Here is a 19,580-nt window from a genome sequence, read left to right as displayed (position 1 = left end):
ATTCTTTAAATGTGACAATATTAACCCCATGAACCTATATAGTATCCTTTTATATAGTTACTTGTGTTGAGTATAATTCAAGAAAGGTTATGCTTAAGCTGTTCAGTACACTTGTGAGACCACAGACAGACTATTGTCCTCTTCAGTGCTAGGCCCTGCCTTTCATCCAGTGTGGTAGTGATACCCTCACAGGTGGCGCAGTGGTAATGCTGCTGCTTTGCAGTAAGGAGATTGTGGGTTCACTTCCCGGGTCCTCCATGTGTGGAGAGCGCTTTCAGTAGTGAGAAAAGCGCTATATAAATGTAAAAAATTATTATTATTATTAGGATCTGGCTCTCTGTGACCTGAACTGGATTAAATAATTCAATATATGGATTCATGAATTGATTAGATCTCATATGTTTCCATAAATCCAGAGTATGATGTTATGCAAGTTACCCTTTGAAACATAACAATCCGTGGTTTATTATACTTTGTATGTTGCATCAGCCATAAACAAACCTATACATGTGCCTGTACATTTTTTTCAAATAAGAAAACCTACCTTCATCCATTCCATTCAATATTTCATTTAGTTCCTCAGATGATTTACTGTCATATTGGTGTTCCTTCCAAGTCTCTCCATTTTCACTTCTCAAAATGATCAGTTCTCTCTCTTTGCCTCTCATTGATCCAAAATGGGGTATTTCCACTATCACGGGGCTGGAAAAAATATATCCTTTAAAACAGCGATCTCTCCATTTAAAATGAGGGTTAAAGCTACTTTAAAAGTAGGGCTAATGTAATCAGGCCTTTGTGACTTTTTCCTAATTAAACATTTTGGAAAAACATCTGACACAACAATCTAGGTGTTTCTAGTGAATATTAACAAGTGCATTACATTACTAGTGAATCATCTACAAAGCAGTGACAATTTTGAAACATTGAGTGACTTCAATTTTGTTAATGCAAGGTAAAAAAGCACAAGAAAAGCTGCATAATCCTTTTGTTTACTCAATTTTTTTATCTAAATATAATTTGGCAAGAAACACAAGGGTTTTTACTATAGATTTACTATGTGACAAGGAACAAAACTAAAAACAAACAATCAATGGAAAGACATGTACAGTATATGGATAACCATAAAGAAGTAATATACCCAAAAACTAACAGCACAGATTTGCTAAAATTAGTTTTCAATCACTTTTAAAATTAATACAATTTTGAAAATTCCATCAGTTGGTTATAATGGCAAAGTTTCTGTGCAGAGAGCATTATGATTGATGTGAGGAAATTAAAGAATTTTCAACTGATTTTTTCTCTTATCACACTACTTACTTTTCAAGTGCTGCATCTATGCTTTTATACATGAGGCCATCAAATATTCAGTTTCAGCCACCATGTTTGATCCATCCATCCATTATCCAACCTGCTATATCTTAACTATATACAATGGGGTCTGCTGGAGCCAATCCCAGCCAGCACAGGGCACAAGGCAGGAAGCAAACCCCGGGCAGGGCACTAGCACACCGCAGGGCACACAAACACACACTAGGGACAATTTAGGATCGCCAATGCACCTAACATGCATGTCTTTGGACTGTCGGAGCAAACTGGAGCACCGGAGGAAACCCACGCAGACACGGGGAGAACATGCAAACTCCACGTAGGGAGGACCAGGGAAGCGAACCCAGGTCTCCTTACTGCGAGGCAGCAGCACTACCATGTTTTAATTTTCTTTAAATAAAAGAAGATAAGATAACATTCTCAGACCCTCTAAATCTAGGGTTGCAGGGACAAAACAAAATTGTCACCTAAATATGGAGAAAAAGAATTTCCGTTTGGAAATTTAGAATAAATAGAACGTTTCAGTCACAGATCATGTAAACCCTTGTATCTAACTTTTTTAAAAATGAATTTGATACAATTGGGCCAACTCAGAAGGAAAACAACTTTGATTAAATGCAATTAGAGATCAAACCTGTGGACTCTGCAGCTTCCTAAACAGTGTGCCAAGACAGTATCCTTGTTTTCCTATGCAGGTTGTAGCCTCAACAAATAAACAGTCTGGGTCTAAAGCACCAAGGTGTAATAAAATGTGAATATAATCTAAAAAGAATTGGTTAGACACTTGTAATCTTTGGGAAAAACATTTAGCATCCCAATGGCCACCAATCTTAATGCTTCTTGACGACTGTGGTTTCTATTCCAGCAGTCGCCATAACAGTAAAAGTTAACTTTGATGGTGGTTTCATTTTAATGCTTTTTCTTAATAAGCACAGTCCTTTTCACTATTTTAGGTGGCTACTTTTGGGATATCTTAATCTAATTAGCTACATTTTGGTTTGAACAATCTGAGTAGGTAAACAAGAATGATACTGTTTACTTCAATGCTAATGCTAAGTACAAAATGAGGTCACATTTGAGTGCATGGACATTAAAAATGTAAACAAGTATAAAAAGAAATAAACATTGTAACAAAATCAACCAACAAACAAAACAGATACAGAGAAGGTACCAAAGATGAAAGTTTAAAATTATCGACACATACAGTACTATGCTATTAGAAATATGATAAAAAGTGCTTGAGATATGCAGCACAAATAAAGCTCAAATCGAATCGCATTAGAACACATTTACAACACAGACCATTCAGGTAAATGTCATCTAATTACTCAACAACTTTAGTTGTCAATTTGAAAGAACCTTTGTGCCAAGTGGAGCAGGGCGATCCTTAGCTTTCAATGATTCAGATACCTTCTCCATAGTTAAAAAAATACAATCATCCACTTGATATTAAAATGCATTAGATGCAGCTGTGTTTGACTAAACTTAAGAAACTGTAACAGAAAATAATAAGAGTAAAACGTAAAGTTGTCATGAAAGCAGAATGCTTGCAGTGAAAATCTCATGCCTATTAAGCGCAAAAGTATTAGCATAGCTTTGAGAAATCAAGCCACTATGATTGTCTTTCAGTGCAGGGAAACCAACTGAAAGTTTCAGAAAATCAAACAAAAACAAAATATGAAAGTGAAAAAAAATAATTAAAAAGGTTTGTTTGGACAGTTTGGATCTTTGCTAAGTATGCCATCCTACCCAATAAATTTTGTCCCTCGCGGCCCAAGCTGCAGGATTCGGCTAACCAAACTCTCACCCTCATTTAGAGGGGGAGGATTGGTGGGAAGGTGGAGTTTACTGAATAACATCCATGCAGCGATAAGAGAAACAAAAAGGGGAAATAAAGAACAAACTGTCATTCTAGCAGGGTGCTGTAAAATTCATCAAGGCACTGTTTCCAATAATAAAAAATAAAATAATTTTAAAAATTAAATGAATAAGCAAACAAATAAATAAAGCTGCTCAAATTGTTTTTTGAAGATTTCAGCACATCATAGCGGATTGTGGGCCCTGAAATTCTATATATATATTTTTTGCTCTTTAACATTTTTTTTTCATTGAACCGATAAAATAATGGCATTGATAAACAAATGGAAACAAAGCAGTCAGCAGTCATAAAATTAGTTTGATACCACCTAACCAGAAAATGGAATTTCAAAAAAGTTCTTTGAATTCCATAAGCTTCATGTGTGAATGCTGAATTAGGGTGCAGTGGCAATGTCAAAATTATTTAGCTCTCTACAAACTGTAAACTTTGAGTTGAGTGAAAAGTTTGTTATACAATATGAGGACTTTAGCATGAGCCTGACCCTCTGGCTTGACAGGTACAACTTACCCCAAAAACTGGGCCCCAGCCGGACCTACTTCCACAAGCCGACTTGCAAGTCCTTCTCCTTCTACCATTGGTGGTGGACTGGCAAGCTTGTGCCTCTTCACAAGTCTGCAAGTAATACGGGTGGGGGCAGTACATTTCCTTGGAGGGATGATGATCCTCATGCCATTATGTCGGCTGCCTCTCATGGAACCTCCCCGGGCATCAACCATGAAACTGACCAGGAACCTGCCCATAAATATACAGAGATAGAGTTTAACTGAAGAAACTTTAAACACACTGGTTGGCGGCTATTCACCAATGGATTAAAGGAAGAGTCTGAAACCATGGCAGCTTTCTTAGTGGGTAAATATCAGTTACTCAGCCCATATCAGTGAAACATCTTAGAAAGACCCAATAATAACATCTAAAATTCATATGTGACCCTGGTATTGAGTAAAATCAGCTTGGCATATGGATAGATGGATGGTTATAAACTTCACTAGGAAAGAAAACAATTGGATCACCACATTGTTTTAAAAAAACTGCCAAGGTAAAACTGACCCAAAACCTTTAATGAGCGAAAACAGGCGTTTCTCACTATAAGAGCAGAATGTAAAACTTAACTTGTTATGCTAGTGCTACATTATAATCCTTGCTGATCTAAATTAAGTCTTAAGTGTTAAAGTGAGATTAGATGAAACACAAAATGTTTTTTTAATGTACAAAGTGAACAAAAATGTTAGTTTAGGTGATTGTAAGTCTACCATTAAGGTGAGGACTACAAATGACACTGATATTTTCATTGCTTTCTAGGCAGTTCCAAAACGCATTCAAGTGTACTTTTGGTGCTTTAAAAATACAGTTTAATTGTTAAGTTTTACTTGAATTGTCTATTGGTTGAGACCACAATCTCCAAGATAGGGAAACAACATTGATATTTGTCAGAGATAACTTTTAATGTAGGGCGGCATGGTGGCACTGCTGCCTCACAGCTGGGAGACCTGGGGACCTGGGTTCGCTTCCCGGGTCCTCCCTGCGTGGAGTTTGCATGTTCTCCCCGTGTCTGCGTGGGTTTCCTCCGTGCACTCCGGTTTCCTGGTTAGGTGGATTGGCGATTCTAAATTGGCCCTGGTGTGTTTGTGTGTGTCCTGTGGTGGGTTGGCACCCTGCCCAGGATTGATTCATGCCCTGTGTTGGCTGGGATTGGCTCCAGCAGACCCCCGTGACCCTGTGTTCGGATTCAGCGGGTTGGAAAATGGATGGATGGATGGATAAACTTTTAATGTATGATTACTGTATACACCTAACGTATGTGAAACAAAACTTCAAATATATCCCTTGATTTACCTTTAGCATTTCATAAATGCACAAAGGCACGCATTAAAAGATATATGCAGGATAACCTTCAGGTTGATATTAGCAAAGAGAAATGAAAGGCTATACTGAGTGGTTTTAGACATGATCACAAAGGTCACATTCTTTACGCCAAGTGAAGCTAACCTAGGGTGCCACATCTAAAGGCCAATCTATACTCTATTTTTACAACAGGTCAATTTTTACATGGGCTGGAGCCATCTTTTTTTTCTTTGTTCTTATAAGCTATGTGCCAAAAGGCATTAAAATGGCCTTGATGGTAATAATCCACATTAAAAGTACTATAAACAGCAAAGTTCTCCAATAATTTTAGTTCAGGAAAGTAAGTGACTTACTCTGGGTTACGTGATATGCATGGAAGCATATGGTCTCTGCTACAGATCCTTAGCCATTAAAGCACACTGCTTTCCAACCAGGCTCCAGACATGAAAAACTTGTTAATACGCAGTATGTATTTGTTTTTTAATGTGTATTCATCTTGTCTTTTTATTATTGCATTTTTGGAAAAATATACTATAGATTTTGTAGCCAGTTCTATAATCTACATTATATTAAATGTGAATGTGCTGTATTTAGTACAAGACTATTTAAGCACAAAAAAGAGAAGAAACTAAATATACCTAGCTAAAGATCGATTCCTTGTTTATATTTAAACAGATAGTAGAGTTTATCACTTTTTTGTTAAAATGACTATATGCATACAAACGTTGGTAACTGCATTAAACATTTTATCTTATACATTCTAACTATCTCAGATATCTACAGCTACAGTATCATTTAATCTCTGCTATAAAAGGATTTTTTAAAATATACTGTACATGAAAGACTTTATGGATGAAACAAACAATGAGACAGAGCAAGGAAACACTTTGATCAAAGTACAGAGTTATCACCTTGAGTCATACTGGGGAAGAGGAGAGGCAAAGCTGCAAAATAAAATGAAATAATGTAGAAAGCAAAGTAAATTAATGTATTATTATTATTATTATTATTATTATTATTATGAAGCAAATAAAGCAGCAAGCAAAAGAAATTGTCCCCTGAAATGAAAGAAATTAATAATTGAATAAAATTTACAGAATCAGGCAAATGTAGTTTCTCAAAGCGCCAACAAAACAGTGCTTCAGCCACAAAGAAAGCATTAAAGAAAAATCACTTTTCTTATTAAGAGTATTTATGCCTTATACAGTAAGGCAAAATACTTACAGTGGTTATATTTACCATAGTATAAGCAAGGCCATTCACAGCATGCAGCAAGTAAAAATGAAAACCGTTTGGCATTTAAAAAGAAGTCTTGCTCAGTTTACATGTCAATTAAAAGATAAAGGCAGGTCTAAAGTTTGAATTTACCTGACACACGTGCTAACAAAAGGGTAGACTGTAGGAGCATGTGGTACTATTGTATTCTTACCAAAAAGCTTCAGGCATTTTTGTGCATTATTTTAGCATTTTCAAACTGAAGTTACACTTGCCTTTCTTTATATTTGCCTCCTCCATAAAAATAAAATATGTTTTAGTAAAAGAAGGGTGTTCATCCCTTTCCAGAAGTCAATATTCCACAGTCTGTTTATTGTCAAAGAACAGAAATGAAATGTGCTCTGTAAATACCTATAGCAGCTGTATGTGGGAGTCTACTATTCTTACTACTTTGCCACTTACAATAGTTTATTGTGGTTACATTTTAAACTGAGAAACTATTATGAACATTTCTGATGTAGCCTAAAATAATTCAGCAACTATAGCAATCACTGATAAGCAAGTAGAAAAGTTCTGATTGCAACCATTCTCTTAGCATAAGGTAGTTTGGACCTGTAAATAAATGCCTTGTTTTTCACCTTCACCCTTATTCTAATATTAACACTTGACTTCCAGATGAGGAGGATTAATTAATTGTTAAGAAATATCAGGTCTCTAAAATCAAAAGGGTCTTCTTTGCAATTTAACACTTTAGCTTAGATGTTGTACTGTATACTAAGTATTATAAACTTATAATAAATAATACAAACACGTCAACAAAATATTTAAGTGAAGAAGTCTGCTTACAATATTCTTAAGAACATTAATTACAAATTACATTCATTAAATTATTTGGCATAGTGGTCAGAACTATTGCCTAACTGATCCAGCTTTCTGTAATTGAATACTGCATCCACTCATTGCCTGTGCAAGTTCTCCCTTTGTCTATGTGGTTTTTTTTTGGCTTTCTCCCACATCACAAAATCTAGCATGGGTGTGTAGGAATTTGTGAGCATGTATGTAAGTGAGTGGAGATTCTGCAAAGGTCTGGTACCCTTACCAGGACTATCTTCATTCATGCGGTCAGTGGTGCAGGGATAGGCTCTGGCCCCTCATGACCAATTTGATAACGTTATATTTTTATTATTTTCCATCTACTCAATTTTTGAGCCATCCATTACCAGTTTGTTGGGTGCCCAAGGCTACCTAAGCAGGCATTCAAGGACTGAATAGGAACTAACCCAGGATGAAATGGTAGTCCATTGTAAGGCAGCTAAAACAAACCAACATGTTTTTTCAGTGCCAACTTTGAGTTAGCAAACTACCTTACATGTGCTCTTAAATGAACTGCTCATAATGAACTTACTACATCTACCAATAGGATTAGTACATTATAGTACAGAGTGACTTGATACACACTAATAACATGTAAGATATAATTGGGTGTTGTCAGCATAATTAACATACAAATGTGCGCCATCTACAAGTCAAATACAAATAAAACTTGGACTTTCACATGAATAAGATGGCAATTACATTGCTATTCTGGTATTTTAACAACAAACATATGCATTTACAGATGCTAGTATTTTAAATAAGTAAACTACAAATTATTGACAGGATATACATTGAATGCTTCTCAAACTTCTCAAAACCTTCACCCGAAACTCTGCCTTCATTTATAGTTTGCTAAAGTCAAGAATCTGTGCAAAATTGTTTTCCTATTTGAAATAGAGGTGCGATCAAGAAATACCATTAGTGATTGCTGCAAAACCACAGTGCTTTCCAAGATAAAGAAAATAACAAACATTCCACTGTACTTTTATGTATATTGGTAAGAGAGCTAAATACAAAACTTGGTAGGCTGATATATTAAAATAACCAATCATGTGAAATGACTAATCATATTCATGTTACATTGTTACCTGGCACTTACCCAGAATGAATTGGACTTGAAACAAGGTTTACATTGTCCAGATGGTCTGTAATCCAGCTGCATCGTCGGAGAGAGTCTGAATCACACTCCCTTGTTACGGCTAGATGCTAAAAAACACAAGGGATTTTTGTTACATTTTTCATATTATAAAAGAGATTAAACATTTAATACAAAATAATAAAAAAAAATATTTGCTTTGGTATGGGCCCTAATGTCAACATTCATCTCTGGAATAACATCATCACACATTACGGATGGGTCGGTATATATAGTATATATTGTATCTTTAAGTAAGAGCATGATATGTTGACAAAGTGGCCAATCATTTTTAGTTGTATTTTTGCTTTAGCAAAGCTCCTGTCATGACCTGCAGCAAAATGAAATGCAAATACTGTACCATCGGCATGAGTAAACAGTATTTGTAAGAGAATGCACAATTAAAAAAAATCACATCAGCAAAAATGCATACATACATGGAAATTTAAGCAGAAAACTTTTGTAAGAAAAAGAAACTGAAAATAAAATCTATGCAGCCTAGAATGATCTGCAATTCACAAAAAAAAAAACAAACAAACTCAAAGCTAACACATGTTGTACAATATACCTTATTCTGAGAATCAGTAATGAAGGAAACATCTTTACACACACTCTGGACCTTTTAAAGGGGAGACAGAAACACAGCATGCTTTAATTCAGCAGCTAAAGTGCTCTGGATCTTATAACACTAGTCAGCCACTGAATAAATGAGATGCCTTATTGAAAACGCGGACATTATACTACTATCATTAACTGGTTAACTCAGTAAACCGAAGAAAACTAATGGAAAAGTATGCACTGCAAAACTTATTAAATCTAGTTTTCTGCATAAAAAGAAACTTCACATTTGGAAAAATGTGATGTAACAGAACTAATAATTGAAATATACACATACAAATAATTTAAGATGTAATCTTTGAAAAGAAAGGCAGTCCAAATTAACACTGGGAAATAATTTGAGTGCAGTCCATTAAAACATCTTTAAATTTCAAACCATATCTTTATCAATCTTGTCACATATAAACAAACAAACCATCTGCCTATTCATTTTCTAAAATCACTTTCCATTACAGAGTTACAGGAGACTGACACTGGCCAAGCAACACATACTTCCTCACGTCAGTTATCAATTAACCTAATATCTTAATAATACAGTATTAAGAAAATCCAAGAGTAGAATTAACATGCCTGTGGCATTGGCAGAGATTAAGCATGCATAAAAAATGCAGCTGAAGTGGCAGCGATGCCATCTGTTGAGGGTGGCTTATTTGTAGGCATTCATGATGTCAGTCAGTCAGTCATTCTCCAACCCGCTATAACCTAACACAGGGTCACGGGGATCTGCTGGAGCCAATCCCAGCCAGCACAGGGTGCAAGGCAGGAACAAATCCTGGGCAGGGCGCCAGCCCACCGCAACATTCATGATGTTTTTTTTTTTTTGTGAGGCATATATTACTAAAAACAGGAGCTGGGCAGACCTGGTAATGGTAAAGGGGATTACAGCTGGCAGATGGCCTGGAAATGCTGACAGTCATACAGGAAACATTTCTTGGGAAAAGGAAAGTTTTAACTATGTTTCTCAACTTATTGCTAATGCAACCCTTAGGAGAATCAGTGGCAAACACAATAAGTGTAAGGATGAATTAGTATCCATTAATGACTTAATAAACATGACAAAATGTCTGAGTTTGTCTGCCAATAAAAATTGTATAATTGACAAAAAAGTAAGCATTGAAAGTAGATACAAAACAGCTGTACTTTAGGTTGCATTATTTAAGACTGGCAAGAAGAAATACCTGTTGATTGACAAACTATTGGACTTTGTCAGTTATTCTTGTACATAGTTAATGGCTAAGGAGCCACATCAAATTAAGAAAATTAATTTTTGTATGGGTGTAACTTTAACGGGTTGATAGGTCCCACATGTTTTCTAAAATACTGTAGTTGTTGCCCAGATATATGAAAAGGAATTAAATGAACATTACATTCCCTGCAGTTCCTGCAAAGATCACAATGTGTTTCTAACATGTACAAGGAAATACAAGGGAAATATATACAGTACATGACCCTTAAATATTCTTGTCCACACGTTGTTGCCAAAATGTTGAAAATGAATTCTATTACCCTAGCGAGACAAATACACAATACTTATTTATATGTACACTATACTAAATCCATGAATCCAAATTTACTCAAATAATTAGTAGCCAGCTGAATATGAGAGTTCTACTTGCAGAAAACCTATCTGAAATACAAATTTGTGTAAATTGTACTTTAAATCAAGAAATATCTGTTCCAAGGTTGAAACAATGAATTCTGCCACAAACAGAGAGCTGAAGCTGTTTAGTTTTAAAAAGGACAGTTGACTCAGTACTGGGAAAGAATACGGCGGACTGAATGTCATGTTTACTTTCCTGAAAAAGTATGTAGCTTTTTCTTCTGATGCATATGAGTCAGAGACAATCTTATTACTCAGTATAATTCTAAAATACACTCAACCTGATAGTCTAAAGCAATTACATCATTAAAGAAACAATATAACTTCAGTAATGCTAAAGAGTGGACCTGTAGAGAGCATAACCTGTAATTTACAAACAAATACATCAACAGCAAAAAAGACAGAAAAACAGTCCTATCAGATATTTCTAAACTAATGCTGTAAGAAAGTAGCAAGAGGCTAGAAATCACCGTCTTATTTCTATTTTAGTTAAGTTGTTATTCAACTGATCTCAGAATGGTCACAAGCAGGTGAGGAAAGTTTCATGCAACGATTTATTACATTCATAATAATTAAAATTTTTACTGGCAGATGTCTAAGGCATACAGATATTTTACCTACAGCCAGAATTATCTTTTACCAGATGTTCTTGGAAGAGAAATCTTCCAAGTACACAAATTGCTTTTTTGTATTCTTTTTCAGCTGTGCTAAGAGTGTACTGGTTTTAATTAACATAAATTCCTAGTTTTGCTACAGCAGTGTTACATAAGAAGCTGTTTATAAGAGAAAGAATAAAAAACATGACTTAAGTTTTCCTTTTGCACTTTATCAAAATATTTTCAAACCTACCATACATTCTATTATTCAAAACTATTTTAAAATTTCATATGTTTTTGAAATTATATTGTTGTGTCAAAACCTGCTATTAGTTTGCCATATCTTATACTTTTTATACATTGTTGCTTAGACCTTAATTTAGGAACAGTGTCAACACACTTTCAGCAATGAAGAGAAAACTGATATTTTAGAATTTTAATTAGTAACATCAAACAAAAACAAATATCAGTGTTTTATCAAAAAGGCTAAAAATATTTTCCTAATTCTAATTTCTGTGCCATTCTCTGCAATTATTCTAAGAATAAATAGTCTTCAAAATTATTTTCAATGGGAAAGACTAATTGATTTCCATTTTCATGTGTTGATTAATTTGTTTGTACAGCCTCACAATTATGGTTTATATCCTAATATTTGAGTTTATGTTCCCAACCAAAATTTTCTATTTTCTTTCTTAATTATAATTGACAAGGCACTCCAGTTTAGCTAATTTTCCTCTCTTGAAACTACTCTGGTCAATTAGTGACTAGTTTAGATAGTGACTGTCTTAAAAGAACGTTAATAGGTGGTCATCCATTCATGCATTTTCCTAACCCGATTTTTTATTATAGTGCTGTAAAAAATTTAAAATAACAGAGGCTAAAATTAACCTGCAGAATACTATGTAGCCTGTGGCAATTCAAATCTTACAAATACAATGATCCTACCATACAATAGCATATACATAATGCTATTATTAGATGCAACACATAATTAGGGACAAAATGCTAAATGATTTTTAAACCCAAATGCGTATTTAGATGCAGTAATAAAGAGCTTGGGTAACTTAACTTGCCGTTTACATATGGCTTTAAAGACAAATGAGGCAAAAGGGAATTCTGATATTTTTTGGAAAATTATTGCAGCAATATGTAAAGAATATTAGTACCTCAATAAATAATATCATAGAAATTACAAACCATTGTATGTACTAAATATGACATCGAGTCATGCTACTTTGTAAAAAAAATTTATTTATATAAATTAATTTTCATCATACCTGCAAAATAAAAATGTGTTGGACAATTTGCAAATATTTTTTCATTTCTTGTAGTGGTTTTATTTAACAAAATCTTCACTTAAGAAACTTAAGTAAAATATGTAAAAATACATACTGTACATAAGAGAATTGTGCTCAGCAAAATGAGATGTAATTTAGAAATGGCTTTTTTAATAAAAAAAGGTTAAACTTCAGATAATCCTGCAGTAGTTCTGTTCTATCAAATCTCAAAGATGTGACAACTTACCGTGTCCTTTGACGGTGCTAGGATCTCCTCAATCATAAAGCTGTCTCTTGCAAAGGAGCTTCGGTTCAGTGTGTTGGACCTATCCGAACTGAAGGAGCGCAGGCTGTTGTATTTATAAGTTACCATACAATTGGTAGGTGACAATGAGATGAACAGAAAAAAAATGATTATTTCATGCAACCTCCAGGGAATTGTTGCATATTAAAATATAGCATCAAATAAGGTAATGAAAGATGTAATTAAAATTAAAGCAGTTTTTCATCAGTACATGTAATAAGTATGTAGTTCAGGCGTCACCTGTACATTAGTGAAATAAAAATGGATTTGTAGTTTTAGATCTTGTCTTTAATAAAAGTAATTTAGGTACACTAATTGAGATGACAACCTTGCTTCAAGTTAGTGACATTTGAATGTTTAACTTACTCCTGTCATTAAGCACAGAAAACACAGTTATGTAGATCTGATGATGAAAATATGTATTGTTAAATAATATTTAATTAAGCAAGGAAATAAATTACAGTCAATATAATGTTGTTTTACAAATTAAGATTACATTTCAATAACCTGTGAACTAAAAGGGAACAGGTTCCTGGAAAGGCATTGTTATGATAAGGAGTGCATATTAATTCTAAACAATCCAAATTATGTATGAGTATTTCCTAACTTTAGTAAACATTAGCCAGAATAATAGTCCTTATCTAAGATTCTTATTGTGGGATCGAAGAGTAATTATTCTTATATATCAAATACAGATGATTTTTAAGATAAAGCAAGCAAATATGAGAAATTCAGTAATGTTAACTTATGATGGCTGAATCCTAGATATTGTGATACTTATATTAAAGATGGCATTCAATTTCTTTCCTGCTTCATGATGGTGTTATTATCTGATCAGCTGCCCATTTGATTAAAATGAACAGATAAGCATAACATCCTAAAATTCAAATCAAATTTTCTGATTTTATCTTAAAATTAAATCAAACATTTGAAACATTATGGCAGCCATTTTTGTCTAACCCCTTCTTTTATATCAATTATTTGGAATAGATAAGTACAGTACATCTAGGACCACTTGAAAACTGAGAGGGCACTGAGAAATTAACCAATGGAATGTACATAAAACCTGTACTATGTATACTAGTCCAAATGGTGATAGTGAAGCAGGAGATAAATTCTTGGAAGAAACTTTTGATTTACTGGTCAATCTATGACCCAAACCTTTCCTGTGCTGATGGCTGAAATAATTTGATCACAGAAAGCACGTGTTTATAATGAATTTGCAACACAGATTTGTGGGGAATGCCATTCATGGTAAGGGTAGAGGCCTGATAATATGGAAAGATTCAGATGAGCCAGTTAACAGGGTATGAGTATTTTGTGTGAATGGAACACTGCTGCCTCCCAAGGAAACTGTACTACAAACACCACCACTACTAAGATGGAATACTAGGCAGATCCGGGACTCACTTAAGAAATCATTTATTTAAGAGCACATTAACGTTCTCCAGGATGAAACTGGAAACTGCTGCTGCAGAAGAAGTCCAATCTGATTTACTTGGCCTGCTACTATTGTTACAATTATAAAGACAATAAAAGATATAGTAGATTGGATGAAGGTTAAGATAAGTATCAAAATGAAACCTCTATGCAAGCAATGGGGAATGTAACCTTGAATCTGAGACTAGGAAAGTAGTATTCTGGGAACATATGTTCAACAGGAAGTGGGAGAATACTGGCATGATGGTACCATGTAGTAATTCAGAGAACATTATCCTTGATATTGCAAGAAATGGTTCTGGTAATGTAAAATGTAACACATTTTGGGAACGATTCTTTAACATACATGCTAATCAAACTAAAACAGAAATGGTTAATTTGCATATGATAGATAGATAGATAGATAGATAGATAGATAGATAGATAGATAGATAGATAGATAGATAGATAGATAGATAGATAGATAGATATCTAAAATTGTGGGATATATGTAATTCATTTTATCTTTTATAATTCATTACAAGAAGGAGGTTCTTATGCTTATGTTTATTTGTTCAGTTCATTGCCTTATTCATATCACCCGCTGCTAATGGTTATAATAGCATGATGCTTTACCCAGTGTTATTCTTTTTTAATTACTTTCATTGTTAGGAACAGAATTACTTGAACAGATAAATAAAAAATATTTGTTGTATTTATAGAAAGTACAGTATCACAAAAGTGATATTGAAATAGACATTAAAATGCACAACCAAAAAATATTACCCCTGTCTGAAGTAAACAAGAAGGCCTGGTTGTGGATGGCTAAGGGGCATAAAGACTGAACACTAGACAAAGGGAAAAACATTACCTAGTTTGATTAAATCCCAATGTCTACTGATTTACATTAATGGAGAAGAACATGGTTGTGATGTGGGCTAGTGATAACAATGTAATGGCATTGAATGTATTTTCATAAGTGGCTTAATATAAGAAGAATGACACAGGACATCAATAGGATGATACTCAATATCACATGACTAGGAAAGTGTTTAGCAGAACACTTGTACATGATACCCATCATTTGACAGATATATCCTGGCTTTCAGTTAAATATAGGACTGTCTTTTTGACTTGCTAAGCAGTATGTTCCATTTCTGTAGTTTTATGGTCCCAGCTATTCAACGGGGCAGCACCGTTACTACCTCACTGTACAATATTAACTTAAGTCTCCCAGCCTTGAAAACTCTAATCAGTTTTTTTTCAGTTTGCCTTGTTCTATTTCAAGCATTTTGTACCCCATTTTTTAGATTTAGTCTATAATCATGTTTGATCTGTAAAGCACATCCATGCTACTTTGTCTGTCACTGTTGCTATGTATAATGTTTTGTAATTAAATATCTTAGCTATCCTGGATAATTATAGCTCTGTTTGTCATTTGCTGTGTAAAAACTGTCAGAGATTCTTTCAATGTCTTTCAAGCCTCTACAAAGTGGCACACTTCTTATATTGGTTGTACAGTACATCTGCTTACTTTTGAAACTGTAGGCTTAAATTGCTAAATTTCATAATCTGTTTTAATATTGTCACCTGCATAAAGCACCTTGTGATGATGCATGTTTTTAATTACATCTAAGTAGAGATCAATTAGAATTAGTTAATTTTTTACAGGAGAACATGAACAAAATTTATTATTCAACCAAAATGTTGCACATGAATTTCAATATAAGTAAGTGCCAGGGGCGTAACTAGACAGAATGAGGCCTGTGTGAAAGTTTTTAATGGGGCTCCTAGGATTAGGTACATCAATATATATATATATGCATATGAAACTTTTGTACGTTTTTATTCAAACAGGAAAAATATACCTATATAATTGTAACTAACACACAATTTGACTTCTGAAGTCTTTAACTAGAAATGATGTCATTTGCACTAGGATTGCCTTACCCATTTATAAATGGCCCACGTAACTTTCACAAATATACAAGTATTACAATGCTTTTTAACATTTATTGTAATTTTATATGTTGCAAATACTGATATTAATCATCACAAAAGTTATAGGAAACCCACCTTTAGTATGCAGTACCCGTATGCATACATTATGGGAACCACTGTTGTCAAATGTTTTGTTAACTTGAAAATGAAATGACATTGATTAAAAATAATTAATACTACAGTAGCACTGGCAACGATGTAACTTTAGAAAGAAGTATCATTATAATTATGTAATTTGTACATGATACAAAAAGAGAAATGATCCATAAGGATAAGGAACTGTACTGCATACTAAAGGTGGATTTCACTTTAGAAAAAATAACAAAAATAAGTAATTTTAATATACTGTATATTCCTCTTTTGGGATTTTAATTTGGCAAAATATTATTTTCTTAACATTTAGTTGCTTAGCTCTTGGGTGGCACGGTGGCGCAGTGGATAGTGCTGCTCCCTTGCAGTTAGGAGACCTGGGTTTGTTCTCCCCGTGTCTGTGTGGGTTTCCTCCGGGTACTCCAGTGTCCTTCCACAGTCCAAAGACATGCAGGTTAGGTGCACTGGCGATTCTAAATTGTCCTTAGCGTGTGCTTGGTGTGTGTGTGTGGGCCCTGTGGTGGGCTGGCGCCCTGCCCAGGGTTTGTTTCCTGCCTTACGCCCTTGTTTGGCTGGGATTGGCTCCGGCAGACCCCCGTGACCCTGTAGTTAGGATATAGCGGGTTGGATGGATGGATGGATGGATGGATGGATGCTTGACTCTATTGATAAAAGAGCCAAGTAGATAATTTTTAATAAGTTTCAGCTTGCTGAATGACCACTCAGCTGTTGCAGCTGTCACTGGAATAGTTAAAAACAAAACACAGGCTTTACAAATGTCTTGCAGACTAAATGCAAACATATGATTTTTTATTGTGATGAAGTCTGCTAATTCATAAACAGATGACAACTTTGCAATTTCTTCCGACAGAAATGATGCCCTAAACTGCATTAGTTTAATAGCCCTTCTGTTGGGACAAAAAATAAACATCAAAAATGAATTCCCAAATTCAAAAATATATTGTAGCACACTCCACTGTATACATGTATATGTATGTATGTATACTCGTGATCAAATTAAATGGTCGTAAAGCAATTACTCTTTAGTGGCTAGTTCAAAAACTATCCATAATAGGAGATTTATTTCCTGTTTGTGTAATAACAATTTAAAATAACTTTAAATAATTTAATTTGATCACGAGTGTATATGCATAACAAATGATGAAAAAAAATATCTCAAGCATGGCCATTGAAGAGAAATTTAGGGTGGCTGTGGAATAAAATTTCATGTCTTATCTAGAACTACATGTTTTGCTATTACATTGACATTTATTTTGTTGTCACATTAACACCTGATTAATGCTTATAAATTTCTGATTACATCTGTCATTTTCATCTGTCATTTATAATTTTGAGATTAGAAGTTTACAAGAAACTAGGGGAGCAAGCCCCCCTCGCACCTTTGGCTCCCAACCCCCAGTTGTGGCCAGAATATTAGTAAAATCTGTAAATGTACAAAAAAAAATTAATATTTATTGTAGTCAAAATCACGAAATTCTATAAATATGTAAAAGAAAAATTAATTATTATTTAACAGAGCAAAAAAAAAATGAAATGAGAATAAAATACAGTATTTACTCTTCTTACTGATTGGAATATTCCAGTTAAACTGAGGTCCACTATGCTCGATGAGTATTTATAAGAGATTAAATAACGATCCATTCAATTTAAATAACATTCTTATAGATAAAAAAACTTTTTTTAAAAAATTACACATTTAAATAACAGGAAAAATCATGTGAAAACTAAAGTGGTATGCAATGGGTCATCGTAACTCGACCTTCAGCTAACTAAATCACCGAAATACAAACATTGGTATTATGAATAGATAATAAAAACCGTGACTTTCTTGATATTAAAAATCACGACTTTCTTGATATTTGAGTTTATAATTTAAAAAAGGAATAAGAATCTGAAAAATCTAACAACATCATATTAAAGTTCGATAAATTCTGAAAAGAATGATACCAAACATATATATGTAGGTTTTAAAATAAGCCTGATTTGAAGCGTGACAATAAATGTGACATAAAAACATCACATAAAATCGTTGCATAAAATCGTTGCACTTTTAGGCTTAGGATTTTATTTATATAGAATAGATAAAGCTAAGATGTGAGTTCTTTTTTACAGCCATACTAAATCTGAAAGGTTTCGGATCATACGGTAATTTCATATAAAAAAAATTTTTATGGCCATGTTTGAGGTATTTTTTATGAATCAGACCTTACTTTATAGGTACCTATATTTATACATTTGCGGAATGCCATACTCATAACATAACATACATGTATATTTGTATCTATTGTTTCAAACACGTTATAAAAGTTACACTTACTACTTTTGACTAGAAGTGTAATTAATTCAAATCAACCTTACATTGTAATAGATTATCACAGATTACCTGACCACTTTAGTTTTGAAATGGCACTACTGTCACGTACAACTTTTAACTGAAAAGACTGATTGTGAAAGTGCGTAAGGATGCTTTCGGAAACATTACTTGCAAATTCACTCTGACTGTGTTCATTTTAACGCTAATTATGCTTTATTTTAAAACACGCAGAACGAGTCCAAATCAATGTCCAGGTTACTTGAGTTACTTGAGTTTTATTTGAAGATTTTATTTTTAATTTCCATGTGACACCGGGGTCCCCCGAATGCTGGTGCCCAAGTGGTGTCACACTCTACATACATGGTAGATACACCCCTAAGAAGTGCCAAAATGTACAGTACATATGGGACAGTAGTATAATGATACCATAATCAGAACTTGTTCTTTTGCATTTTAATATAACTATACTTTATTTGGTATAGTTCATTTTAAGAACAGAGCCATTGTTCATTCTGCCTCTCTGGCTGAACAAGAAGACACTGGAGAGAGTGAAGAACTCCATGTTTGGCATGCATGTTCTGCTCTCTTTTCATGACTTGATTTGCCTAGGTGGGGCATCAGATATTCTAGGGAACCAGTACAATCCAAAAGTGTCCAAATGGACAAACAAAGAATTGCAGCTTCACCCTAGATGGAAATAAAAGGGGATGGAACAAACAGAAGTTAACCTGTGGACACCAGAAGAGAAAGAACAAAGTCTAAGAGACAACTCTAGGCTGATTATTTCAGGAGAACCCTTTTCTGCTAAATGGGAACCGATACTGCATGAATTCCTTGTCCTATTCCTACCTATACTCCTACGTTCGTCCATAAACAAGAAAAAAAAAAACATTTATAAGAGTGGGTGATGCACAGACCAAGAAACATCTTGTGTTGTGTACTGTTCTTGTGAAACCTTTGCTAGTCTCCCTTTGTCCTGTAGGTGATAAGCCTTTCAGATCCTTCTGGAGTACTAGTGTGTTGTACCGTGTTAGCCATTATGAATGTAGAGAAAACCCAAGCAAAAT

At 34.1% G+C, this 19,580-nt stretch overlaps 1 protein-coding gene across 32 annotated transcripts in view; it reads right to left on the bottom strand.

The window, feature by feature from the left end:
• Positions 1 to 19,580, bottom strand: part of ank3b (ankyrin 3b) — a 643,030-nt gene that overhangs the window by 81,625 nt on the left and 541,825 nt on the right. For 15 of the 32 annotated variants that reach the window (XM_051923878.1, XM_051923871.1, XM_051923889.1 and 12 more), the window contains 6 exons: positions 12,612 to 12,714; positions 8,842 to 8,892; positions 8,238 to 8,344; positions 5,959 to 5,991; positions 3,713 to 3,937; positions 545 to 702 (listed from right to left, as the gene is read on the bottom strand). In XM_051923878.1, the coding sequence (XP_051779838.1) occupies positions 545 to 702; positions 3,713 to 3,937; positions 5,959 to 5,991; positions 8,238 to 8,344; positions 8,842 to 8,892; positions 12,612 to 12,714 (677 nt within the window). The remainder of the gene's footprint in view (positions 1 to 544; positions 703 to 3,712; positions 3,938 to 5,958; positions 5,992 to 8,237; positions 8,345 to 8,841; positions 8,893 to 12,611; positions 12,715 to 19,580) is intronic. The other 17 variants (XM_051923893.1, XM_051923880.1, XM_051923894.1 and 14 more) reach the window with 7 other exon arrangements.

The sequence above is a fragment of the Erpetoichthys calabaricus genome, chromosome 2 (genome assembly GCF_900747795.2).
Source record: "Erpetoichthys calabaricus chromosome 2, fErpCal1.3, whole genome shotgun sequence".
NCBI lineage: Eukaryota > Metazoa > Chordata > Cladistia > Polypteriformes > Polypteridae > Erpetoichthys > Erpetoichthys calabaricus.
Note: the sequence above shows the minus strand (reverse complement) of the source record. Positions and strands in the feature narration are given on the sequence as shown.